Here is a 27,407-nt window from a genome sequence, read left to right on the forward strand (position 1 = left end):
CTGTGTGCGTGCATGTGTGCGGGTAAAAGCGAACAATGGCCATTTCGGTCCTAGGTTCACCATATATTGGGCCTGCGGACGTCAGTACACCGAAGGGGAAGGAAACCCTCAGTGCTGCATAGAGACAAAGAGGTTTCAGTCCTCGGTTGCTTTTTCTGAGGAGAGAGAAGCTCTTGAGATGTTTCTGCAGGACCTCCTTAGGATGGAGATTTTGTCTTGCACAAGAGGGCAGAGCAGCTTGTGCCCTGTTTCTTGAGGACGTGGGCCTTCACTTGGTCTCCAGCCACCCGGTTAATGGTTTTAATTTCTAATCTAGAACCATTGGATCACTCATTCTGTTCCCTTTAGGTAGGAAGTAAAAAGAAAGGAGGTCGAAGATGCCTGAGTTAGTATTCAGCCTTTAATTGACCCCCTGAAGGATCTCAAAGCAACGTAACCTTAGGAAATAGCTTACCCTTCTCTTTGAAGGTTGATTCTCTCAGATCGGTGGGCAGTTGGGCAAATGTTCTGGGAAACTATAGGCCTTAATGTTGGACCATCTTTGAAGAGTTGATTTACTTGCTAGATGGGATTTGGTGTTGCTTGGGACCCACTTCCTATTTTGGGCAGGTACAAGAGGGGAAGCTAAGCGAGGAGGAGAAGCTTGAACCTTCTTAAGATATCTGGGCTCAGCTTTGTAGGTCACTTAAAACTCTCGTGTTATCGAAATATCTGTTAACTTTTAATGTTCTCTAATGTCCTTCAAATGGATGAAAGTCCTATCATCCCCTTGCTTAGGAACATCTTGGGAAGACCACCAAGGGACCGTAGTCCGAGTTAAATTAACCCATGGAAGGGGACACCTCTGGACCTTCTTGTAGGAAAGGACGAGTTTTAGGAGCTTGCATAGACTGTTGGAAGTGCGTAACTTGTGTGGTAAGCAGTACTGAGTTAAGATCTAGTCTTCCTAGATCTCCAGCACTGACTGACACAGAACAAAAGTGATCTATCTTTAACCATTTTCCATCAGATGTTCCAACTGACGACTCAAGAGATGTTGATGGGACCACTGGCATGTCCATCTCTAGAGACAATGTGTGGTGCGATTTCTGGATGTTGGGTGGGAGTTGTTGTACTCTACAAGGTGGTAGTGGAGTTCATCAACATGAACATGTCCATCTTTGCTTCACTGGTTGGGGGGAAGTCAATGTCATCTCCCAGTTTGATCACAGAAGATCAGGAGTTCTTCAGCTGGATCCCTGCAATTTGAAGATGTCCCAGTGTGGACATCCTAAACATATCTCGCTTCTGGTCACAGCCCCACCCCGCAATGAAGCCCATTTCTTCCTCATACACACAACTTGCTCTTGTGTCTTGTGACTCTCTCAAAGCGGACTAGGACAACTTGCTGCGGGACAATTGTCTCTGCGGGACAATTCAGCAATTCAGTGTAATTGTTTAAAATAAGTTTTTAAAAAATAATTCTTATTTTTTTCTTTTTGCCGTTCACATTTCATTCTGCCCCTCCTTTTGCATCCTTTCTTACATGATTTTGTCCCACCGTTTCTTCGATATTAGTAACTCTCGTCCTGCAGCAAGTTGTCCATGGCAAGTTGGCCGTGGCGAGTTGTCGTAGACCCCTCTCAAAGTCAACAACTTCTCCGGCTTCGGTTGACACAGTCCGGGGTGAAACACAAAGATGCCACTGCAAATTATGCAATCCTTTTTAGGAGCTTCCCAGCGTGGCTTGCAAAGCTGCAGATGGCCATGAGATGGCAGCCAAAACACACAGTATGGCTGCTTCTAGGCTGCCCTCTACTGGTTATCTGGATTTGTCAATCCCAAATCTGATTTCTCCAGCTATTTTTAATCAAACTATCCAACATCAGTTACTAGCAGGTACACTGGCTTGGGGTGGGTTTTTTTTTTTTTGTTTTGCTTTGTTTTTTTTGGCCCTGCTGGGACACATCACCAGCAAGTTAATTTTTAAACAAGTGACCTTGTATCTACAAATCTTTACAGAATTGGCTTGCTAGAGCAGTGGTTCTCAACCTTTTTAATGCCGCGACCTCCCCCCAACCGGTCGTAAGTCGAGGACTACCCAACCGGTCATAAGTCGAGGACTTTCCCTGCCCAGGAGCACCGCACATGCATGGTGCCGCCCCCTGCACCGGCCGAGGCGTAGCTGGCAAGGGCAGCGACGGTGCAGGGCGACCACCGGCTGGGCCACCAACTGGCCCAGCCCAAGGGAGGTAAGGCACCCGCCGGGCCCCACGCGCGCCAGCAACCCTCCCTGCGCCCACCGGCCTCCCACCTCCCACCCCTGGCCCTCTTTTACTTACGTTTTTAGTAGTTGCTCAGCAGGGAGGGGTGGAAACTTCCAGACAGCTCGCCTTCGCTGCAGAAAACTTGCAGCACCGCTTGCAGAAGGGGACTTTTGGCGGGCTCAGCAGGGCAGAGACAGATTGGACAATTCCTATTGGCTTTTGAAAGCCAATAGAATTAAGACTCTATTCAAGAGAGTCTATTCTATTGGCTTTCAAAAGCCAATAGAATAAAAGGGAGTAGCACAGCTAAGGAAAAGGGGGGAAAAAATGGCGGACTGCGTTGTTTGGCGACCCCCGTGAAATGGTCGCTCGACCCCAAATGGGGTCGCGACCCACAGGTCGAGAACCGCTGTGCTAGAGCTATAAACTCAGCATTTCCCAATCTATTCCATCTGTGCCGGATTACAGCCAGTAGAAATTCAGACTTGCAAGTCCTAATCACGGAGGGGGCAGGAAATACTAGGTTGGAGAAAGTTGTACTAATAGTGGCAAATATGATAGTAGAGTGGTAAAAGTTGTACTAAGCTAAACCAATACCGTTGGTTTCGCTTAAAAAAAAAAAGCTGCTGTTCCTTTCATTTATTTATTAGGAAAAAAGGCTTCTTTGTTAGTCAGATCACCACATGTGGTTTGTCCAGGACATAAACTATGATGTTCACAATGGAGTCTGTGTTACTTATGCACAGCTCCTTCAATAAGCTTTAATGATCCGTATCTTCATAGACGCTCAGAATTTAAGGCTTAGATGGGACCTTAAAGATCATCTAGTCCAGAGTTCTCCAAACTTGGCCATGTAAGACTTGTGGACTTCAACTCCCAGAATCCCTCAGCTAGCACGTTATTCTGGGAGTCAAAGTCCACAAATCTTAAAAGTTGCCAAGTCTGGAGACCCCTGATGTAATGGATGATTTTACAAGCATTTTTAGAATCGACCCCATTAAATCTGCCCAGTAGAGTTTATTTTGAAAGCTGCCTTAAAGCACTAAAATGCATTACATGAAGTTTTTTTTTTTTAAAAAAAGAAAAACTGAACAGCACAGAAGACAATCTTATGGGATATTTAATACTGTGTACTCCGTTAATTGTGTGTCTTTTTTTTTTGTACAGTCTAACCAAGGAAAGAGTCTTATCAAATAAAGTACCTTCTATTCTACATACTTGTACCTTTGTTTTCTGAAACTGATATTCTAATCACGGTAAGAATGCCAACTAGACTTTACATCAGTTAATTCATCCATAAACTGGGTTTGTATAGCATGCTATTAAAAAAAAAACACCAGGAAATAGCTTGTCACACCTGGGTAAACAAAAGTATTATTTACTTTTATTTATTTGATTTTTATTCCCCCTTTATTGTTTTTGTTCCTTCCTCCTCCTGTTTTCCATATAACAACCTCTGTGAGGTGGGTTGGGCTGAATAGTGGCCCAAAGTCACCCAGCCAGCTTTCACACCTAAGGCAGGACTAGAACTCACAGTCTTCTGGTTTCTAGCCTGGTGCCTTAGCCACTAGGCCAAACATCGTGGCTTAAAGTGACAGTTGGATTGGCACAGTATTCAAGGCTAGACTCACTAAGATGTATAATGTGTTGATCAAAAAGTCTACAGTTAGGATGCTTATCAGGGTCCAGGGTAAAGGCCAGGGTCAGTGTTTGTGTGTGTGTGTGTGTGTGTGTGTGTGTGTGTGTGTGTGTGTGTGTGTGAAAGAGAGGGTCCAAAGCTTGTCCAGTGAAAACATTTCATGTAGCTTTGATTGGCCACAATTGGGAGCCAAATTAGCGCAGTCATTAGGCAAATCATCACATGACAAATTTTTGCCACATTACACTATCATTGATTACTGTGTGGCCCTCTTCAACCACCCCATTAATTTGCAAGCCTCAAGTCTGGGAAGTTTCTGGGAGTTGAGGTCCACCCGCCTTCCAATTGCCAAAATTGAAAAAAAAACACTGTTTTAGTCTTAAGATACAGAGACCACAACCCTACTATTCAAAGAAGCATGACACCAAAGAAGCCTCTACTGAGACGTTGCGTTCTTTGCCAACTCTGAAAACAAAGCATTGCCCACAGCCTCCCTGTGTGCCTCCACTTCGGGGGTGGCAGGGCTACTAAAGCATTTCCAACCTTACATTTTTGGAGCCATGGACAAATGTAGCATTGGCCAAGGAGAGAAGACTGTTGATATTCAAAGACAGCCTGAGCCTCAGTCTCTGAAGGGTGAAACAAATGGGAGAGATGCAGCTTCTACTGATCTTGAATTACTCTACAGAGGAAAATGGCTCGGTGTCCCTTATTATAAGAGGCAGAAGGCCCGGAAGAAAACCATCCTGTCGGCCGAATTAAAATGCAAAGAGAGGCTCTCGTTGGCAGAGATGAACAGCACAGTGCCGGGGCGTAGAGCCATTTCAGATAGAGCAGCCGTGGAAGTGCCGATGGCCGAACCCTGGACCACCAACAGGATGCTTGCCGAGTCGATGGCCGAAATGAGGTACAGCTTGATGGAGGAAGGGATCTGTAAGAAAAAGCAGAGGTGTTGCTCGACACAGGAAGTAAGAAAAAAGAACAGTCTTCCTGCATTGGAACAGGAAGCAAGTGAAACAAAGCGGGAACAGGAAGCAAGTGAAAGCGGGAACAGGAAGCAAGTGAAACAAACAGGAAGCAACAAACGAGAAAGGAACAGGAAGCTGACGCTGGAACAGGAAGCAAGTGAAGGAACAGGAAGCAAACAAGCAAGAAGAACAGGAAGCAACTGAAAGTGGAACAGGAAGCAATTGAAGTGGGAACAGGAAGCAAGTGAAACTGAAACAGGAAGCAACTGAAACAAGCAAGAGAAAGGAACAGGAAGCAACTGAAGCCGGAACAAGAAGTTACTGAACAGGAAGTTACTGAAATTGAAACAGGAAGCAACTGACACGAACAGAAGCAAGAGAAACAAACAGGAAGGCGCTGAAGCTGGAACAGGAAGCAACTGAAACTACAACAGGAAGCAGCTGAAGCTGGAACAGACCAAATTCAGAATTCCTTTTACATTTGCAAGCATCCCGAATAATTCTCCCAAAATGTATTTTGGGGATACTACCAGAATAAACGATCCTCCTTCTTTTCTGCTCAGAGAAACTGGTCTACCTGTTATGTTAACCTCTTAGCTAGTGATTTCTTGGAGTCACATTAAGCCATGGTTTGCTTAATCATAATTATATGAATAAAACAACTGGCTGAGTTCTCATATTGCTTTACATCCTAAAACCTGGATTACGATATAGCACTATGATGATTAGGATTCTCCCAACAGATTACACCAAAGCCAAACAAACTCAGTATGTCTAAGAAGGAACTCAGCCATACAGGGAGACCTGCATAAAGATAATCCTCGACTTATGACGCTAACAGAGCTTGCCCTTTACAACTGTAAACTTTAAAGTGGGTCACTATGTGACCAGCCCGATTTTATGAGAGTGGAACGCCTTACCTCTACCCTCATGACAGCAAAATCTGGAACAGGAGGGTCATACAGGAAGATGCAAGGATCCAGGCGGCTTTGAATAGGGGCCAACAACTTTGAGCTGGCAGGAGCTGGTGTGTAGTTCAACATTTCACACAGAGTCAGAACGTCGATGTATTTGGGCGTCAGACCGGCACGCACCGTGTTGTCGGAACAAGCCATACATTCGATGCAGTCTGGCAAAATAAGGAGAGACACTCATCAGGGTGACTGGGGAATTCTGGGAGTTGACGTCCACACATCTTAAAAAGTGACCAAGGTTGAGGAATGCTGGCTCAGATAATGTGGGAACTCAACCCTGGCCCCTTGGTTAAGGGCGATCCAAAATGCCAACTCTCTCCCACCCCATTCCATGCAGATACTTGCTTCCTCTGAAGAAACTCACCTCCGTAGAGGTAGGCGTGAGGTTCATTTGCTCCCAGGAACATACAGTCCCCAGGCTGCAGCTTCATCTGGTTCAGGAAGTAGATAACAAAACAACCGATGTCGCCTGGGTACTGAGAGTGTAACCTGAGAAGGAGTTCACCACAATTGGCTGAAGTATCTTTTCCTGCAGCAGCTGGAGAACAAGACATAGGGAGCTGAGCAAGGGCTGTCCAGGGTAGGCTTTTGATGGTGCCATCAACACCTTCGTCCTGATATGTGGTTAAGTGTTCAGATTAACCTTACAAAAGAGTCCCCCGAAGTCTCCAGAATAGTGAAGAGAGTCTCCAGTCTTTGGAAACAGGATGATGGGGACCTTGTTGAGGTCCACCAAGCTCAAGTCCAAGTGGGGGAGGGAGGATCTTGAAGGACGTCAACCTTAAAGGCTCCTTAAAGAAACCCATAGCTTGGATGAGCACTCTTAATGGTGTTCTCCTTCTTTCTTTAATCCCCCAGGCCCAATTTTACAATCCTTCATAAAGCCAGTTTTGGAACCACTGAAACACCCAGAGGTGGCTGGAACTACAATACCCAACCTTCTTTAGTTTAGGATTCAGGCCACATTGACTGGAACTATCAAGAATTGGGACTTCAGGAACGTGGCTCCAGATGCACCTTTGTATTAACCTCTCCTGATCTCCTACATGACTAACCTTCCTGGGAAATCCGCTTGACCAGCTGGTTGAGGTGATCAACAAAGACTTTCTTCTCGGTCTTCATCATCCTGGTGAAGCAGACTCTCAGAGCAGATGACACGCCACGGGGGTCGTCTCTCCCACTTCGCTCCAGTTGTTCCGCCGCTACGTTGCCGATCAAAGCTCGAAATTCAGGGACATCTGTAGAAAAGCCAAAGAGAAATGGTTGGAGTCCACCACACGGAGGACCAATGGATGGCTGATCTTCCACTTAGTCTCTTGGATTGTACAGAACACAAGAGATGACCTTGGGGGAGATAGCCAATTTCCATCAATGTCGTTTTAGCCTTCCGATGGAGTGGGTGTCATAATGTAATCTACCTAGTGAACCTAGTGAGGTTGACACCAAACTGGAGAAAGCTATTTGGAGAGATGGTGACTGCACCAACACTAAACGTTCCCCACCTATTCATGTCTAGAACTCACAATTTTTCTACATTAAATCCCATTCTTGAATATCTCAAGTTTCAACATAGGCATGAGGTTATATTGCTCTACTATTACTTTAACTCAAACAAATGTCATTAACTAATCAGTCAGAGAGGTAGCTACAATTCCAACACAACGTTTTCCCTGCCTCGTTCTAAGTAAGAAACTCTCTCTCCAAAACTCCCAGGATCTGCTAAGCCAGATCATTTATCTTAATAGGATTTGCGTGCGTCCGGTGATCCCTTTCCCGCTTTCCTATTACAGACTTACGCTGGAGGAAAGCTACAATCTCTTCCACAGGCCGGAAACCGCACAGGCCTTCAAAGGGAGTTAGGGCGATGGCCATCTCAGGCTTGTGATTGGTGTCTGGATAGTGTTCTGGATACTGAGCGTGCAGTTTCTCTGCCAGTTCCTAGGAAAGGAGAAATGGGGTCCAAGTCAGCTTTGATCGCTAAATTGATACCCGATCATTTTCTGATCGATGGATCGCAGAATCGGGGAGAAACCTGAGATGTTCAGACAGGTGGACTAGTGAAGAGTAGCAACCCGATCCCAAAGGATCAGAAATGACCCCGAAGCAATAAAATTTGGAGATGGATCCAGAAGGTTCCTTCTTTTATAAGCTGCTGAGTTGGAACCCAACAGAGACGGAAGTCAACTGAACTGGCCTGACGATTGGTCCTTGCGTAACATTCTGATTGTCGGATCCAGCTGTTAATGCTTCCAGATCCAGCCCAATTGGTCTAAGTCAGTGGTTCTCAACCTGTGGGTCAGGACCCCATTTGGGGTCGAATAACCATTTCACGGGGGTCACCAAACAACGCAGTCCGCTATTTTTTTCCTCCTTTTCCTTAGTTGTGCTACTCCCTTTTATTCTATTGGCTTTTGAAAGCCAATAGAATAGACTCTCTTGAATAGAGTCTAATTCTATTGGCTTTCAAAAGCCAATAGGAATTGTCCAGGCTGTCTCTGCCCTGCTGAGCCCGCCAAAAGTCCCATTCTGCAAACGTTGCTGCACCAGTTGAGTAGTCCTCGACTTACGACTGGTTGAGTAGTCCTCGACTTACGACCGGTTGAGAACCACTGGTCTAAGTTGACCTTGAAATTAACCCTGCTCTTCCCTCCTGCTTCCATCATCTCTTGTTGTAGAACCTAAGATGAACTTGCGGGTCAATCTTTGACTCTCCAATGCCATCACAGACTTTGTCATACGTGACAGAAGAGCCCAATTTAAGCAGCAGCATCTAAGCAGGCTTAGACCTGGTTATCACTGGGATGGGAAACAGAACGTACAGTACTAGGATTACGGGTTAAACTGTGAAGTCAAAAAAGTCTTCCTAGAAGAAGACAATAACAAATCACTTCTATAAAGTGAAGAAGAAAAGCATGTAGACCTGTTTTGGGTTCTGCCACTTGAGTCAAAGAAGACTTTGCATTTATACAATACTAACGGTCAAGCCATGTTCTCTACACCCACCCTCTTCTTGAAACCCAAAGCTCCTTCTAAAGGCGGTGTAATTTTTGGCTGTTTTGAAACTCACCCCCCCCCCCCCAAAAAAAATAATGTGTACGATCCTGAAATAAGAGCACACCACATACCTCCCTTCCCCGAAAGAAAAAGAGTTAAAATCAGACAGGTAATAACACCAACCCTAAGAAATGACAATCAACCCAATTGAGAGCCCTCGGCCAAGAAAAAGCGCAATGGGAAAATGGCAGAACATCCCCACGCGTATCCAAGGGAAACGCCTTACCTTGGTGGGATGGGCCTGAATGGACAAAGCGGTATTGACCGACAGCACTTTGAAGAGGAAAGGCAGCTGGCCTTGAAAGCTGTCCTTCACCTTTGACCCCAGGCAGGAAGGGTTATCTGCAATCCATTGGCTTAAGGTTTTTTGGGGAACGCGGTTATCCAGAATGACAGCATCTCCCTTGGGGTGAGCACCCATCCAGAGCTGAAAAGGAAGACAAAGGTGGCATTGGGGATCCCAGAGAGCCCAGAGTTTGGGGTAACATGAAAAGTGAGGCCAGCCCATTGTGGTGGATGTTGTAATCCTGGTTAGATCGATCATGGCTTCGCATAATGAGTGAACCTAGTTGGTGAAGCATGGCCGATCTTAGTGAAGAGATGGGCCATACATACTTGTTTCCTTTGTAATCTAGGGTTTAGAAACTGGGAGACGGTGAGTTCTAGTCCTGCACTAGGCATGAAAGCCAGCTGGGTGACTTTGGGCCAGTCACCAGGAGACGGTGAGTTCTAGTCCTGCATCAGGCATTAAAGCTGTCTGGATCAGTGGGTCTTAACCTTTTTGAACGAATCGCCCCCTTGAGCCAATGAGGAAGTTGTCATCGCCCCCCCCCCTCTCATTCACAACATAAGAAATAATTCTTCAATTTATGCAGACACTTTTTTTGTTTTCTTTAAAATTGTCATCAGGACATATCGATGTAAATAATTTATTTCCAGTCTTTTTCCCATATCTCAACTGTGTGAAAAATTTTGGTGCCACCCGTCACTTTATTCCCAAACTTTGTGATACATGTATTTCATTATTATCTTATTTATTCAAGACACTTAAATGTAATGACCACTGAAAACAAAGTTCAATTGCAAGAAAGTGAAATGCCCGAAAAGAAAAACAGTAACATTTAATGATGGAATTACAAGTGAAATTTAAGACGCAAAAAGAAATATAAAAAGGGCATAAGAACAAACCACAATGAGCATGAAGATAAGCGATACGTATTCACATATGTATGGCATTCTGTCCTGAAGCTAGCTGGAGGAACATTTGAAAACACAATTCAATCCACTAATAGCGAGCGATCTGATGTTTTTGTACAACAGATAGTGATTCACTATATGAAAAAGTCTCAAAAGTGTCTCCAAAACCTCTCGCTCCATCGCCCCCATATCGCCCCCTTTTTGTTCCTTTGCCCCCGCGTCGCCCCTTTTCATTCCATCGCCCCCCTGAAAAATGAAATCGCCCCCTGGGGGGCAATATCGCCCAGGTTAAGAACCACAGGTCTGGATGACATTAGGCCAATCACCAGGAGATGGTGAGTTCCAGTCCCACCTTAGGCATAAAAGCCATCAGAATGACTTTGACCCAATTGCTAGGAGATGGGGAGTTGTAGTCCTGCTGTAGGCATGAAGCCAACTGGGCGACCTTGGGCCAATCCCTTTCTCCCAGGCCTAGGAAGGAAGCAATGGCAAACCACTTCCAAAAACGTGTCAAGAAAACTGCAAAGACTTTTCCAACCAGTCACTAGTATTGACTGAGTACTGATGTGAACGCGCGCACACACACATACAATCATGGGTTGGCAGTGAACTCAAGGGTACTACATCAATAGACGTGACTCATCACTGTCAGGGAGACAGCCATGACTCTCAAAACCTGTCTCTGGGGACAGTTGCGTGAGGCTTTCTTTAGTTCTGTTTTCTTAACTCAGCTTAACTTCGTTTTCTTCGGTTTCATGTGAAGGAAGACCAGACTGAAATTTTGAAAAAGGGAGGCCCGCAACTTGGTGGATCGGCAAGAATGAGGACTCACCTCGGCGTATGGCTTGTCAGCTTCAATCTGTGTCGTTGGGTCGTTGCTTTCTAAGAGCCTGGCCACTTGACTGTCCCGGCCTGGCTTGCCCCATGCGTAGTTTTGCACAGCACAGGCTAGGGAAAACACTGCATGAGCCAAAGAAAGAGGAAGAAAGTGAAGAAGAAGTCACTCAAAGGGACACCATCTTACAAGCGTCGCCATCTTGTTGACCATCAGATGGCTCTCACAACCAAGATTACAGGTTACTCAGTCTGGATTGTAAGACGATTCTTGAAAGCTCATTTTTCCAAGCTGATAATTTCATACAAGAAAAATAACCACTCTCTAGTGCTTAGCTTCCCTTAGAATTTTAATGACAGAAGTGAATCCAGGACATGACCTAGCGAAGAATTATTAACACTCTTTCTGCTCACTTCAACCTCCAAGTTAAACCAAAGTGTAAAGTGCGCCGTGCAAACCTCAGGATTACGATTTGTAAAACCAGACTTACTGTAGGAACCCAACCAATTTTGGTTTATTCCAAAAACGAGGATTAAAGTTTTAAGTATTTTGCTGGTTTCCAGGAATCCATCAGCCTGTTAATAGGGGTTGATTTCACTGCAAGATAATAAGTAGCGCAACAAGGTGCAAATTATAATTTCCCCCCTCCTTTTTTTTTAATAATAAACTGGACCATTTTTATCCATTTGTTCCCACAGAGAGAAAAGCGAAGGGATAAAGAATGACAAGGATTAAGATCACAGGGACACTTGATTTGCTATAAACAGCTGCAGCAGGTTTAAAGGGTAGCATCGCGTGTCTGACTTGACCAGAGATAAATGGCTATTTTGGGAACATCTCAAAGCAGACGGACAGTGAGAAACCACGATGGGTTTCTGCAGACTTTTCTCTGCATTCATCCACGCAAAATCCAGAGAGGTTGGAAGGAACTTGCCTCCCCAGACAGAATTGTTATGCATCAGCCAGCCTGGCAAAGGGTTGAGGTTGCCTTTGGCTTAGGACAGTGGTTCTCAACCTGTGGGTTGGGACCCCATTTGGGGTCCAACGACCATTTCACGGGGGTCGCCAAACAACGCAGTCCGCCATTTTTCCCCCTTTTCCTTAGCTGTGCTACTCCCTTTTATTCTATTGGCTTTTGAAAGCCAATAGAATAGACTCTCTTGAATAGAGTCTCATTCTATTGCCTTTCAAAAGCCAATAGGAATTGTCCAGGCTATCTCTGCCCTGCTGAGCCCGACAAAAGTCCCATTCTGCAAACGGTGCTGCACCAGTTGAGTAGTCCTCGACTTACGACCGGTTGAGTAGTCCTCGACTTACGACCGGTTGGGGGTCGCGGCATTAAAAAGGTTGAGAACCACTGGCTTAGAAACAACCCTAGCTCACGTCTCCTGGCCAAAGGTCTCCATTTCGGATCCAGCATCAGGAAGCAGAGCCAGACAAATGTCCCCACTGAAGCCCCAATCGTAAGGTGGATTGTTTATGCAGATTCACACATCATAGTCAATCGTAAGATGGATTGTTTATGCCTCTTTGCAGGGAGACACACATGAAACCTCCTTCTAGCCAAGATGCTGTGAATGAAAATAGTCACGTTGGGTTTTCTCAAGATTTTTGATGATTAAAAAAAAAAACCTATTTCCCAGGATAACTTGGAATACAAACTGCCCCCACAGACTTAACACAGCTTAGTTTCCAAGCCCAGGTAAGCTTGGAAGGAACTGTGGATTAAAAGTGGACACAGTCACTTTCCACCCAATATCCGGGTTCAACCTCCCACCCTTTTTGAATCTCAGGCCCTGGCCCATAACCCCCCCCCCCACACACACAAACACAGACCAGAAAGAGGGCAAGGAAACCACAGGATCCCCAGGAAGCCTGTCTAAGTAAGATTAGGAATTCCCTTTGATCAGATCCAGGAGGGGGCTGGAAAAATACTTGCCCCCTCCCGAATATTTGGTACTATAATCCCCAGCCTGAAAACTGACCCCGGGGAGGAGGGGGGAAGCCCCACAAAACTCAAGGGTCGGGTTCAGACAGCATGCTAAGCCCCCCCATCACCACCACCACCACCTCACCAAAGTACAGGTAGTCCTCGATTTACAGCCACAATTGACCCCAAAACGTCTGTTGCTAAGCGAAACCTTGGTTAAGTGAGTTTTGTCCCACTTAATGACCTTTCTTGCCAGTGGTTAAGTGAATCACTACACTTGTTAAATCAGCATCACGGTTATTAAATGAATCTCGCTTCCTTCATGGATTTTGCTTGTCAGAAGGTCGCAAAAGGGGATCATGTGACACACACACACCCCCGGGACACAGCAACCATTATAAATACGAGTCGGTTGCCAAATGTCTGAATTTTAATCACATAACCATGGGGGAGGCTGTGATGTTTTTTGCAAGGTTGTTTTTGAAAAGAATGTGAAGATTGTGTGCATATGATGTTCTTATGTGTGGCTTTTACTTGTGTGTAGTGTGCACTGTGGGCAGCACTTAATTTCATTGTGAGTTACACAATGACAATAAAGCTATTCTATTCTATTTTCTATTCTATTCTATTTTCTATTCTCTATTCTATTTTCTATTCTATTTTCTATTCTATTCTATTTTCTATTCAATTCTATTCTATTTTCTTTTCTATTTTCTTTTCTATTCTATTTTCTATTTTATTTTCTATTCTATTTTCTATTTTATTTTCTATTCTATTTTCTATTCTATTCTATTCTATTTTCTATTTTCTATTCTCTATTCTATTTTCTATTCTATTCTTTTCTATAATCTGTTATATTCTATTTTCTATTCTATATTCTATTCTATTTTCTATTTTATTCTATTCTATTCTATTCTATTCTCTGTTTTATTTTCTATTCTATATTCTATTCTATATTCTATTCTATTTTCTATTTTATTTTCTATTCTATTTTAATGGTCATAAGCATAAAACACAATCCTAAGACACTTTTTTCAGTGCCGGTTTAACTTCAAACAGTCACTAAAGGAATGGTCAGTTAACACGTTTTGCTTAGTGACAGAAATTTGGGGCTCAGTTGTGACCCTAAACGGAGGATTACCTGAACAGACAGGCTAAGGACCGTGAATGCAACGTCTGCTCAGGCCTCAGCGCTTTTCAGCTCGCTCACCAGCCCCAAATCCACCACCCACCAGCCCACCACCCACCACCCCGCCAGAGTAGCAATGGACGCAATGGATGGAAGCAACGGGTGGAAACTGATCAAGGAAAGAAGCAACCTGGAACTAAGGAGAAACTTCCTGACAGTGAGAACAATTAACCTGCGGAACCACCTGCCTCCAGAAGCTCTGAATGCTCCAGCACTGGACGTTTTGAAGAAGAGACTGGACAGCCCTTTGTCTGAAATGGTATAGGGCAGTGTTTCTCAACCTTGACCATTTTAAGGCGTGTGGACTTCAACTCCCAGAATTCCACAGCCAGCATTGCTGGCTGTGGAATTCTGGGAGTTGAAGTCCACATGCCTTAAAATGGTCAAGGTTGAGAGACACTGCTATAGGGTTTCCTGCCTGAGCAGGGGGTTGGACTAGAAGACCTCCAAGGTCCCTTCCAACTTGATTGTTGTTGTTGTTATAAGAGTATATAGCGCTTAGGCAGGCGAAAGTCCACGAGCGCAGCTCTGCTCCAGCATCAGGACTTTTCCGCCCGGGGCAAGGGGGCTTCTTCTCGGCAGGAGCGCCCCCCCCCCAAAACACAAACCCCACTCACAAGACCCCCCCCCGCCCTTTGGGGCATTGTCTCCCCGCCGAGATTCATTCATTTGCAAAGCGATCCCGGCGCTGCGCTTTCGCCTTTGCAAGCTGCGCCGGCTGGCCTTTGCCCCTTGAAAAGCTTTGCGCCCTCTTCGCTCGCGCTTCCTCCTCCGGCCCCGGCAAGCTCACCTCTTAACTCGCCCGCCATCCTGGGCTTTTCCCCCGGCCCGTCCCGATCCTTCGCCTAAGCCGAGGCGGAAAAAAAGAGATCCGCCGCCGCTGCCGCTGCCGCCACGCCTCTTCCCGGCCCCGGCTGGGCAAGCTGGGAAAGGTAGTTTCTTCGCTCCGGAGCGGCGCCCGGTAGAATCAAATCTGCAGGAGAGAGGAGAGCGAGGAGGGCGGAACCGGAGTGACTTCGGAGCCGGAATGCTTGCTTTTATTTATTTATTTATTTATTTATTTTCAGGAAATCTTCCAAGGTGTCCTTTGCAACATCATAAAGGTTAGTGACAATAAAGGTTATCTTAAGTCTTAAACGCAAAGCAGAGAAGACAGGCAGATGTTCCACCGGTGCAGCCGCCCTTTCGTGGATTTGGACTGCAGTTCCTATAAACCGCTTCCTCCCAAGGGTAGGCTGTAATTATGTCTAAATAGTAGAATTAGATAGAGATAGATAGATAGATAGATAGATAGATAGATAGATAGATAGATAGATAGATAGATGGATGGATGGGTGGGTGGGTGGGTGGGTGGGTGGGTGGGTGGGTGGGTGGGTGGGTGGGTGGGTGGCTGGAGGGATGGAGGGATGGATAGATAGAATGATGAAGATAGATGACAGAGAGAGACAGATAGAGATAGAGAGATTAGAGAGAGAGATACATAGTTAGATATATATACAGAGAGAGATCCATAGATTAGATAGAAGATAGAGATATATAGATTAAATAGATAAATAGAGATATACATAGATACATAGACTGGTTAATAATATCGGTAAAAATTCAACTCCTGGGTATATTCATATTGCAAAATAAATAAATAACGATCACCAGGAGAATCCAATAAGGAAAAATATTTAATAAAACCAAGCTTTCATCGGAAACTTCCGACATTGTCAGAGTTAAAGGCAGTCAATGGGAAGAAACTTATAGAGGATCAGTTTCTCCCAAAGCCTAGCCATGAGCAATACTGCTCTATCATAATGGTTAATAATATCGGTAAAAATACATAGATTAGATAGATAGATAGATAGATAGATAGATAGATAGATAGATACAGAGTTATACATAGATACATAGATTAGGCAGGGGTGTCAAACTGCCAGTCCGCGGGCCAGTTTATATCATAGCGAAGCCACGTCCACCCCATTGCCGGCAATGCAAAAAGAGTTGCGGTACATCGTGACACGTCACGTGACATGGCAAATTTGACACCCGTGGATTAGAGAGATAGAGAGATGGATGGATGGATGGATGGATGGATGGATAGATAGATAGATAGATAGATAGATAGATAGATAGATAGATAGATAGATAGATAGATAGATATAGTGTATGTTTGTTAACCTTGACCACTTTACGATGAGTGGACTTCAATTCCCACAATTCCCCATGGCTGGTTGGGGTATTCTGGGAGTTGAAGTCCACCCATCTGAAAAGGGTCAAGGTTGAGAAACCTTGGTGTATATGACAGACACTTTGTAACTCTGTTTAGTAAAGCCGTGAATACAATTAAGAAAAAAAAACTTGTCCTCAGAAATTATCTCAAGTTCCCCAGTGAACAGCCAGCTGTTTTCTTTAAAAAAAAAAATAGAAAGAACATGGGGTGTTTCTTTATCAAAGGAAAATAAATGAACCCAAGGAATCTTAAAATATTAGCAAAATCACAATAGTATTGTGAGTCAGAACTGCGTAATTCTGGAACAGTTTCCATCAAGCATTTGACAATAATCTTAGATAAGATGATAAGATAAGATATAAGATAAGATAAGATAAGATAAGATAACCTTTATTGTCATTTTTTTTACCGTGGGCTGACTGGCACACATTAAAAATGAAATTCCGTTGCCCGCTTTCAAAAGTGTACACATACATAACACACATATAGACACGCTATATACTACATATGTATATACCTATATATAAATCCTTACATATAAATTCTTACATAGGGCATCTGGAACCAGAATTTTATCCCATTTAGCCTGAACATATTTTGATTTTTGAGAATTCTGTGCTCCAAGAGTCCCAAGTTTCTTACAAACAACCAAAAGCAGCAGCCACTGTGATGTTTCAGCTCTGTTATATGACTGTTGTCCCTATGGTTAGTTTCTCATTTGGCATGGAAATCAAATCAGGGTTAGTTTAATCAATCTGGATTAAGTTAAAGCATAGGTAAATTCAATAGGGATCTGGCATTTTGTCCACAAAGCGCTTTTGGATGCTTTGTAGAAACTTTTTTGTAGATTTTGAATTATGCTCGTCTTTTATTTACCATGCCACAGTAGTTTTTCCTGATTTTGTTTTTAGTTTGTTTGTTAAAAAAAAAGTCTTTTAGATATTTTCACAAGCTATTTATCAGATTGAAGAGTGGAATATAAATCTGGATATTTTATTATTTATGTATTGAAAGTTTATTCACTACTTAATTAAGAAAAAAATTATTTCTTCTTGTCCTCCAAAACCTGTGGAGTTTAAACGTATGTGCTTTGAAGGAATAATAAAACAATGACATACACTAGGTTGAAATTAAAATGAATTATCACAGGAAATGTAATCTGGCCCCATGACAGTAATAATTTGAAATTTGAAATCTCTTGCAGGACAAGCCTAATTTATTTTTCTGCCCCTTCTTGTAACACAGAATTGCTTTTCAAGTAAATTTGAACAATATGGTTGGGACTATAACTCAATCAGAGCTCCTCATTTAAACAAAAATAAACATCCGCGCTATTACACCATACAATACGGTACCGAAGTAGGTCTTTCTGCCGTGCGCATGCTCACAAAGACCGCGCATGCTCACAATGTCTCTTCTCCCCCCCCTTCCTCAGCAACTCCGTCTTCCTGTACGCCCCAGAAGGCAGGCGGAGACCAAACATACATAGATTAGAAGAAGAAAAAAAAACATGTTTCACGCATGCGCCTTCTCGCCTCGCTCTTCCTTCTCCGCCCGGCCGATGAGATCACAAGGCGGGGAGGGGCTTCTCCTTGTCACGTGCCAACGAACGGGCGCCTCGCCCTCCAGGCGGCACTGCGCAGGCGCGGCCGGAGCCCGAAGGGGCGGAAACCAGCCTTCTCCCGGAAGTGTGTGGTTTCTAGGGTGCAGCGAGCGGACCGGGGTGAGAACAGGTGCGGCGGGGTCTTCGTCCCGGGTAGCGGGGAAGGAAGGAAAAAGCCGCCATGTCGGCCTTCGACGCGAACCCCTTCGCGGATCCCGTGGACGTCAATCCCTTCCAGGTAAGCCTGGCGGGGGGTGGGTGGGTGGGGTGGCCGTAGGCCTCACTCTAATGGTGGGTGGGTGGGGGAAGACCTTAGCCTCCCCCCACAATATACTGAACGGGGAGGGGGAACAATGAAGTGATCTGACTCCAGTGGGCCTGCGAGGCACCCCATTCCCGACCTGGTACTCCCCGCCCCACAAATAGGTTAGGACTACAACTCCCATCATTCCCAGCCCCCCCTGGGCTGGGAATTCTGGGTCGGGGAGGGTGGGGGGAAGGGGCTCCAGAGGGATTCATGGGTGTGGGGGGTGTGGGGGTGTGGGGGTGGGTGTTCCCCCAGCTGGCAGCCCTGTTATCCCAATCTTGTAGCCCTTTTCAGCTCCTGAGCTGCTGCTTCGCGTTTAGATTTGGCTTCTTTCTTTGCAGAGGAAAAAGTAGTCGTAGGAAGGGCGGCCGAGCAAAGGTCGGCTGTGAAGTCAAGATCTGAGCCTCGGTTTCCCTTCCTGCTCTCTCCCCAAGCTGGCATTCACAGGGGCCAAACTGGAAGCAAAACATGATTTATGAGAGTGTAAGCCACTCTAGAGTTGCTCCAGAGTGAGATGGGTGGCTTATGCATTTCATAAATAAATACACACGGAAATAAATAAAACTCCTCCCCTCCCCGCCCCAAGAAAAGATAAAATGTGCTTATTTTTAGTGAATCTAATTTCTAGGCAAAGTGTGATGATCTGTTTCTTTAATCCAGGGAGGGGTCTCCAAACTTGGCAACTTTTGAGCCATGGGTGGCAATTAACTGGCTGAGGAATTCTGGAAATTGAAGTCCACAGGTCTTAGTTATCAAGTTTGGAGATCCCCCTGTTAACTGATTTCTCCAAAGAAGTAGCCATGTCAGGCTCTTACAGCCAAAACAGCATCTAAGGGTATTGTGGTATTTAAGAGCTTAGGAAAAAAATAGTCCCTACCCTATGAAATATCATTTTCCCACAAGGTCAGGCTGGTCCCAACCCGTTAACTTTCCAGAAGGCACTGAAAACATGGGTTTATCAACAAACTTGGGGATCCCATGATAGTGAGGAGCCAGTTAGATGACTGTGTGACTTTTGCACGCTGTATGTTTGCCACCATTTGTCTTTTTTCTTTTTATTTGTAATGGTGGTTTTAATGGTTTTTTATGTACTCATTTTTATGTATTTTGTTTTACTATGTACGCTTCCCAGACTCTCTCTGTGAGATACAAATATATAAATTGCAATCATGTCAGAAATTTGTTTGTCCCCAACATTTGCTGTGGCTTCAGCTAATTTAGACAGTTTCCTGCTCTCTAGCTGTGATCCCTCTCTTTTAGCTGGGTGAATGCAACACTGGCCCTAGGAATAAAAACATACTTGCTTCTGTTCACATAATACGCTGGAGCAAATAAGCCATTTTGTGCTTTAACATGATAGCTTGGTTCCTGTATTACTGTAAGCCACAAACTATCCATCTCTATTTTAGCATACAGTAGTATAGTGTGTTGAGTTAAGCCAATGAGGTTGTTGAAGTTGAAGCCTTAAAAGGATGGGTTTATAATAATAATAATAATAATAATAATAATAATAATAATAATAATAATAATAATAATAATAATAATAATAGTAAAGTTGGAAGGGACCTTGGAGGTCATCTAGTCCAACCCCCTGCTCGGGCAGGAAACCCTACACCATTTCGGACAAATGGTGTCCAGTCTCTTCTTAAAAACTTCCAGTGTTGGAGCATTTACTGCTTCTGGAGGCAAGCTGTTCCACTGATTAATTGTTCTCACTGTCAGGAAGTTTCTCCTTAGTTCTAGGTTGCTTCTCTCCTTGATTAGTTTCCACCCGTTGCTTCTTGTCCTGCCTTCAGGTGCTTCCTGTCTTGAACTTCTTGAAGAAAGATTGAGAGGAGGGGAAAAAAAGAGATAAAATGTAAAAACGATTATGCTAAAAACATCAGATTCATTTTAAGTCTTTCATTTCTCCAGTATGGAAATGCTTTTTCCTCTGTTGGAGATATATATAATATAACGTAACACAAAAATGATGCTTGTTTTTGGTGGTAAATAATAAACAAGGATTGTAGAGGAGGCTTCTGATCTGCAGTTTGAGGTTCCTGGTCAGAGTAGTAACTGTTCAGCAAGCTACGTATGAGCAGAGCCACTGTTATGTGATTTTCACAGTTTTTCTTGAAATATTAACTAGGTTTTGGGGTTGTGCTGCTGAACTTCTGCAAGCTTTTGCTGCTCTTTGTTCCGCTTTGCTAAGATATTTCCTGGTCTATTTTTCAAAGTGTTTTCTTCATCTTTTTTGGTACCCTGCTCATGCAATGGTATATTTGTTGTTGTTGTTAATTGTGAAGTCGTGTCCGACCCATTGTGACCCCATGGACAATGTTCCTCCAGGTCTTCCTGTCCTCTACCATCTTCTGGAGTCCATTTAAGTTCACACCTACTGCTTCAGTGACTCCATCCAGCCATCTCATTCTCTGTCGTCCCCTTCTTCTATTGCCCTCAATCTTTCCCAGCATTAGGCCCTTCTCCAGTGAGTCCTTCCTTCTCATTAGGTGGCCAAAGTATTTGAGTTTCAACTTCAGGATCTGGCCTTCTAAAGAGCAGTCGGGGGTTGATCTAGGACTGACCGGTTTGAATGCCTTGCAGTCCAGGGGACTCACAGGAGTCTTCTCCAGCACCATAGTTCAAAGGCCTCAATTCTTTGGCGCTCAGCCTTTCTTATGGTCCAATTTTCACAGCCATACATTGCAACTGGGAAAACCATGGCCTGGACTATACGCACTTTTGTTAGCAGGGTGATGTCTCTGCTTTTTAGGATGCTGTCTAGATTTGCCATAGCTTTCCTCCCCAGGAGCAAGCGTCTTTTAATTTCTTGGCTGCAGTCCCCATCTGAGGTGATCTTGGAGCCCAGAAAAATAAAATCTGTCACTACCTCCATTTCTTCCCCATCTATTTGCCAGGAATTGAGAGGGCCGGATGCCATGATTTTGGTTTTCTTAATGTGCAATGGTATATACTGTTTGCTAAATATGACTAGTCACTGAAACTCTGTTGTAAGGAGTGTTGTTATTCAGAATCTGGCATAGATTCATCTGCTGTCTGATTTTACGGCTTTTAAGACACATTTCCTGTTGCTTTCCTCATAATTCTGCTGAAAAGGCTTTGAAGTTTGCTGTTCCAAGCCCCTAACAATGGAACAGAACCCATGCCAGATAAAGTTTTAACTCTTGGTTGTAATTTATCTATACCTAAGAGAGGTAGAAATTTCCTGTTCAAGACCAGTTTCTCATATCTTTCCCCTAGATTAGCTTAATTTATGGATTTGGTATGAGGGTAAAATAAAATTGCTCCCATTTTGGCCCCGTGAAAGAAGTGGGACACAAACATAAAGCTTATGATGATCTGGGTGCGATAGTGTGATTGTCTCCGTGTATCTGGGCAGCCCTTTGAGGCAGGCCAGCTCAAGAAATGGACACAGCAGGGATTCCAGGAATGCTACTTTAATGTATACAGGTAGCCCTTGACTTACTACCAGAATTGAGCCCACCTTTTCTGTTGCTAAAACATTTGCTAAGTGAGTTTGGCTCCATTTTACTGCCACAATTGTTAAAAGAATCACTGCTGTTAATAACATGATTGTTAAGTGAATCCGGCTTCCCCATTGATTTGATGATGATGATGATGACGACGAAGAAGAAGAAGAAGAAGAAGAAGAAGAAGAAGAAGAAGAAGAAGAAGAAGAAGAAGAAGAAGAAGAAGAAGAAGAAGAAGAAGAAGAAGAAGAAGAAGAAGAAGTAGTAGTAGTAGTAGTAGTAGTAGTAGTAGTAGTAGTAGTTGGAAGGGACCTTGGAGGCCACCTAGTCCAACCCACTGCTTAGGCAGGAAACCCTATACCTTTTCAGACAAATGGCTGTCCAGTCTCTTCTTAAAAACTTCTAATGTTGGAGCATTCACAGCTTCTGGAGGCAGGTGGTTCCACTGGTTAATTGTTCTAACTGTCAGGAAGTTTATCCTTAGTTCTAAGTTGCTTCTCTCCTTGATTAGTTTCCATCCGTTGCTTCTTCTTCTGCCTTCCGGCGCTTTCGAGAATAGCTTGACTGCCTCTTCTTTGTGGCAGCCCCTGAGATACTGGAAGACTGCTATCATGTCCCCCCTCGTCCTTCTCTTCATTAAACTAGACATACCCAGTTCCAGCAGCCGTTCCTTATATGTTTTAGCCTCCAGTCCCCTGATCATCTTTGTTGCTCTTCTCTGTACTCTCTCTAGAGTCTCAACATTTTGCTTGTCAGAAGGCCACAAATGGTCACATGACCCTGAGACGCGGTAACCGTCATAAATAGCCAGTTGCCAAGCGGATGAATTTTGACCCTGTGACCACGGGGTTGCTGCAACGGTCCTAAGTGTGAAAAACAGTCCTAAGTTGCTTTTTTCAGTGGCGTCGTAACTTTGAATGGCCGCTAAACAAACTCTTGTAAGTTGAGGACTTCCTGTATTTCAGAATCTTGAAAGCTTGTCCTAGTTTCTCTCTGCCACATCCAGCGTTTATCAGCCTTGGAAAATGTGTGGACTTCGTTTTCCAGAATTCTTGGCGAAATCCAAGAAGTCTTCGAAGTTGCCAGGATTGCAAAACACTGGTCTCATCTTATACTAAATTAAGACAGGGTCATTTCCTCGTCTTTCTCACAACTCCTTCCAATTCTGGACTGTCTAACCCAGTGTTTCTCAACCTTGACCATTTTAAGGCATGTGGACTTCAACTCCCAGAATTCCACAGCCAGCATTGCTGGCTGTGGAATTCTGGGAGTTGAAGTCCACATGCCTTAAAATGGTCAAGGTTGAGAAACACTGGTTGTAACCTCTTCTCTGTGTCCCTCCTTAATTGTTCTTTCTTATCTTCTCCGAGGTCTAACTGCGTTTAGACACACATAGATCGCTGAGCGTAGTTCCAGCGTCTTCCTACTTCCGCTTAGTTACTCCAGCCTTGGAAGAAAGAATGTTAGTTTTATTGTTTTGAGGGGGGAAAAGATTCTTTCGTTTGAAGGTCACTTTCAAAGAGTCTGTTTTGGTCCTGTGGAGTTTGTTTGTAACACTTTTCTTAATTCATTAACTTCTCTTCCTCGCAACAAGACGTGAGAATTGTTAACAAAGGCATCCGAGCTGACTTGCATTTCTTTACCCAGGGCTCTTGGCAATAGGTTGTCGAAGAAATTTTATGAGCGTGCTGCGTTATCTCTGCAGATATTTTCATGTTTGTGTAATGTAGCATTTCCACTTCTGAAATACTGTGCCTTTTATTCTAGATTGCCAGCTCCCAGGAAGATACTTTCTGTGGCTTTTGATACAATGCTTAGGATCTTTTAGGAGTAGTTTTTGTTAAAAAAATAAATAAAAAATAAACGACTTTGTGGCATTGGAAAACCTTGTGTCTAATGAGATAGACTTCAGCCCTGATTTTATCATTGGGAAGTTTAGCGTTTCTTTTGAGAAGAACGGAGCTGCTTGAATAGCTTTCAATAGACTGATCTTTTCATATTGTTTTACTTCTGGAATTAGCCTGTTTTAACTGTTGCTTGGTCCAGTTACTCCTGCGCTGTCAACACTGCCAATTCATAGCTCATGACATCCAGTTTTACAAAAAAATTAGCAGAAGGAAAGCGATACTTAGCATGCCATGATAATGAGCTTTCTAACACTATTCTTAAGTGTACAAGGAAGTGAGTCCCATTGAATACAATGAGCACTGTCTTCTTAATCAGTGGTTCTTAACCTGGGCGATATTGCCCCCCAGGGGGCGATTTCATTTTTCAGGGGGGCGAAGGAACAAAAAGAGGTGATATGGGGGCGATGGAGTGAGAAGTTTTGGGGACACTTTTTTGTACAGTGAATCGCTGTATATCTGTCGTACAAAAACATCAGATCGCTCGCTATTAGTGGATTGAATTGTGTTTTCAAATGTTCCTCCAGCTAGCTTCAGTACAGAACGCCGTACATATGTGAAGACGCATTGCTTATCTTCATGCGCATTGCGCAGCAGCCTCTACCCTTTTTATATTTCTTTTTGCATCTTAAATTTCACTTGTAATTCAATCATTAAATGTTACTGTTTTTCTTTTCGGGCATTTCACTTTCTTGCAATTGAATTTTGTTTTCAGTGGTCATTACATTTAAGTGTCTTGAATAAATAAGATAATAATGAAATACATGTATCACGAAGTTTGGGAATAAAGTGACGGGTGGCACCAAAATTTTTCAAACAGTTGAGATATGGGAAAAAGACTGGAAATAAATTATTTGCATCGATATGTCCTGATGACAATTTTAAAGAAAACAAAAAAAAAATGTTTGCATAAATTGAAGAATTATTTCCTATGTGGTGATTGAGAGGTTATGTTGGGGGAGGGGGGCGATGACAACTTCCTCGTTGGCTCAAGGGGGTGATTCGTTCAAAAAGGTTAAGAACCACTGTTCTTAATCATCCTAAATAGGGATTGTGCTGTTCCAATTTTCACCTATGATGAATGGCTAAGAGAACTAGGTTTGCTTAGCCTAACAAAAAGAAAGTTTGGGGTGTGACAGAATAGCATCTTCCAATGCTTGAAGGAACATCACAGGGAAGAGGAGTTGATTCATTCTCCGTAGAATCTGAGGGCAGAAGGAGAAGAAGCAATGTCAGGAAGCTGGCCACAGGGAGATCCAATTTGAAAATGAGAAATTTCCTGACAGGGAGAACAATTCATCAGTGGAATAGGTTGCCTCCTGGGGTTATGGGCGCTCCTTCACTGGAGGTCTTGAAGAAAAGATTGGACAGTCATTTCTCCAGGATGCCATATAGGGTCTCCTGCCTTGGGTAGGGAGGTGGACTAGAAGATCGCTGAGGTCCCTTCCAGCCCTGTGATTCTATGTTCTATGTACCAAGAAGAGCAGCAGTTGGCTACCCATCTTCAAGGGCATTTTGCATGCAGCTGTGGGACTAGAACACCTCCAAGGATTCTAACCCCAAAGAAAACTGCTCAACCCAAATCCCAGCCTCCGTGTGATTGTCTTCGAGACTTTTCCGTGGTCCTAAAGCAGGAGCAGGCAACCTTAGTTCTTTTATGACTCGTGGACTTCAACTCCCAGAATTCCTGAGCCAGCCATGCTAAAGGGAAAGGGAGAGGTTTCTAAGCTGAGCCAGGCTGGCTCAGGAATTCTGGGAGTTGAAGTCCACGAGTCATAAAAGAGCCAAGGTTGCCTACCCCTGTCCTAAAGGCATCTTGACTCTGGGCCAAAGACATGCCCTCCATTTGCACAATTGCCAGTGACCGATCTGGCCTTTTCTCCCAACCTCTGAACAGCTCCTGTTTTTTTGGCAATGCCAATCAGCTGATTGACAGAAGATGTCCCTGTCCTCAGGAAGCAAGCCGTGGGGCTGACCCACCTATTGCAGCCGTACCTGGCAGAGCCCATTTATATAACCTCAAAACAAAATGTCCCAAATTAACTGGCTTCACACGGTGTGTTGATTGACGGGTTGCTGCCTTCTTGTGTCACCACGAGTCCTTTTTCTCCCTCACTTTAGAAATGCTTTTGTTAAGTTCTTGTTGCCTCAGAGCTGCTTGGTGATGAGTAATTCCCATCAGGGAGCTTCTCCATTTCTAGAAGGCAACTTGAATCTACCTATCCACCTACCTACCTATCTATTATCTAGCCATATGTACGGCTGCAATAGGTGGGTCAGCCTCACGGCTTGCTTTCTGAGGACAGGGACATCTTCTGTCAATCAGCTGATTGGAATTGCCAAAAAAAAAAAAAAACAGGAGCTGTTCAGAGGTTGGGAGAAAAGGCCAGATTGGTCACTGGTAATTGTGCAAATGGATAGATACCTATCTATCTATCTATCTATCTATCTATCTATCTATCTATCTATCTATCAATCAATCATCTACCTACCCAGATTCGAATCTCATAAAGGGTGTGGCTAGCTCAGTGATGGCGAACCTTTTAGAGACCAAGTGCCCAAACTGCAACCCAAAACCCACTTATTTATCGCAAAGTGCCAGGGCTGCATCAGCGTTGTAGTGCCCTCAGGAGGGGCGTGGGGGGCATGGCCCAGTGGGGGGGCATGGCTGCAGTGGTCACAGCAGACTGGGTGAGCATGGCCAGGGCCAGTCCCTTGCCATCTCAAGGGCATTCCTGGGAGGCCACTGCCCCTTGCTTGCTCACTTCCTGCCTTGTCGCTTCCAAACTCCATGTGCCTGCTACTCTGGTGAACTGTGCTGGGTCAACGGCACATGTGCCCACAGAGAGGGCTCTGAGTGCTGCCTCTGGCACACATGCCATAGGTTCGCCACCACTGGGCTAGCTCATGAGGGCTAATGAGCCTGAAATAGCTATACTAGTCTCCCTCTTAATTTTCTAACTCTTTCTCAGTAAAAAGAAATCTGAATATGTATGTATGTATGTATGTATAATCTATCAGGCATTTCAAACTCATGACATCACGTGATGTCGCGTGACGTATTGGGACTTTCCCCCCATTGCCGGCAATGGGGTGGGCATGGTTTCAGCATCATTTTGGAAAGATGTCTTTGTTTGCCAAAGGAGTTGGCAGCTGGAATCTTAAGTTGTGTTTGTTTGAACTGGGCGTGGGACTGTGGAGCAGAAGCTAATTTACCATTGTGCCGTTGTGCATAGGTTTTGTAATACGTAACGGAATAATTCCCAAGCATCATAGGGAAAGTCTCCGTGGCACACAACACAGCTGGATAACTGTCTAGATCAGGCGTGTCCGGCAACTTTAAGATTTGTGGACTTCAACTCCCAGAATTCCCCAGCCATATATGCTGGCTGGGGAATTCTGGGAATTGAAGTCCACAAGTCTTAAAGTTGCCGAGGTTGGACACCCCGATCTAGAAGTTAGAGAGGGTGTGGTAGAGACAAACATAGTTGTTGTGAAAGACTTACTTACACACACACACACACACACACACACAAACACACAGATGCAGACAAAAAGATACCAGGAAGTGCCCAGGTAGTGACGAAATCTCTATTAACACCAGGAGGTGAACTGGAGCCTCAGTATCTCTCTATGAAGCCTTGAGGACACATTTACAAATTCTAACAACACTGGGAGATCTGGCTCTGATTTGCAGCCTAGCTTCCTTTTATAAAGTTTTTTTGTTTTGTTTTGTTTTGTTTTTAAATTGAAAATTAAAAATATGTCAAAACTTCCTGTGGTCACTAAGAAAATTGTCTGGAGCATTTTGATGTCCTTGCACTAAGCCGCTTCCCCTATGTTCCAGCCTGTTCAGGAAGTCCGACTTTC

General features: G+C 44.1%; 2 protein-coding genes across 3 annotated transcripts in view; one reads left to right on the top strand and one right to left on the bottom strand.

The window, feature by feature from the left end:
* Positions 1-3,243: 3,243 nt before the first annotated feature.
* On the bottom strand, positions 3,244-17,735 carry MPI (mannose phosphate isomerase). Its single transcript, XM_039337523.1, has 9 exons — positions 17,606-17,735; positions 14,823-15,005; positions 10,911-11,038; positions 9,108-9,308; positions 7,624-7,765; positions 6,883-7,065; positions 6,192-6,365; positions 5,774-5,982; positions 3,244-4,816 (listed from the first exon to the last, which is right to left on the bottom strand). Exons 2-9 carry the CDS (start codon positions 14,839-14,841, stop codon positions 4,598-4,600), a joined length of 1,275 nt encoding a protein of 424 aa, XP_039193457.1. The 5' UTR covers positions 14,842-15,005; positions 17,606-17,735; the 3' UTR covers positions 3,244-4,597.
* A 155-nt stretch (positions 17,736-17,890) lies between these two features.
* SCAMP2 (secretory carrier membrane protein 2) overlaps positions 17,891-27,407 on the top strand; it is a 28,733-nt gene continuing 19,216 nt past the window's right edge. The window contains exon 1 of one of the 2 annotated variants that reach the window (XM_039337525.1): positions 17,891-18,091. In XM_039337525.1, the coding sequence (XP_039193459.1) occupies positions 18,035-18,091 (57 nt within the window). In that variant the 5' untranslated portion in view covers positions 17,891-18,034. The remainder of the gene's footprint in view (positions 18,092-27,407) is intronic. The other variant, XM_039337524.1, reaches the window with a different exon arrangement.

The sequence above is a fragment of the Crotalus tigris genome, unplaced genomic scaffold, assembly GCF_016545835.1.
Source record: "Crotalus tigris isolate CLP2741 ecotype Arizona unplaced genomic scaffold, ASM1654583v1 scf7180000017683.1919423, whole genome shotgun sequence".
NCBI classification, from domain to species: Eukaryota; Metazoa; Chordata; class Lepidosauria; order Squamata; family Viperidae; genus Crotalus; species Crotalus tigris.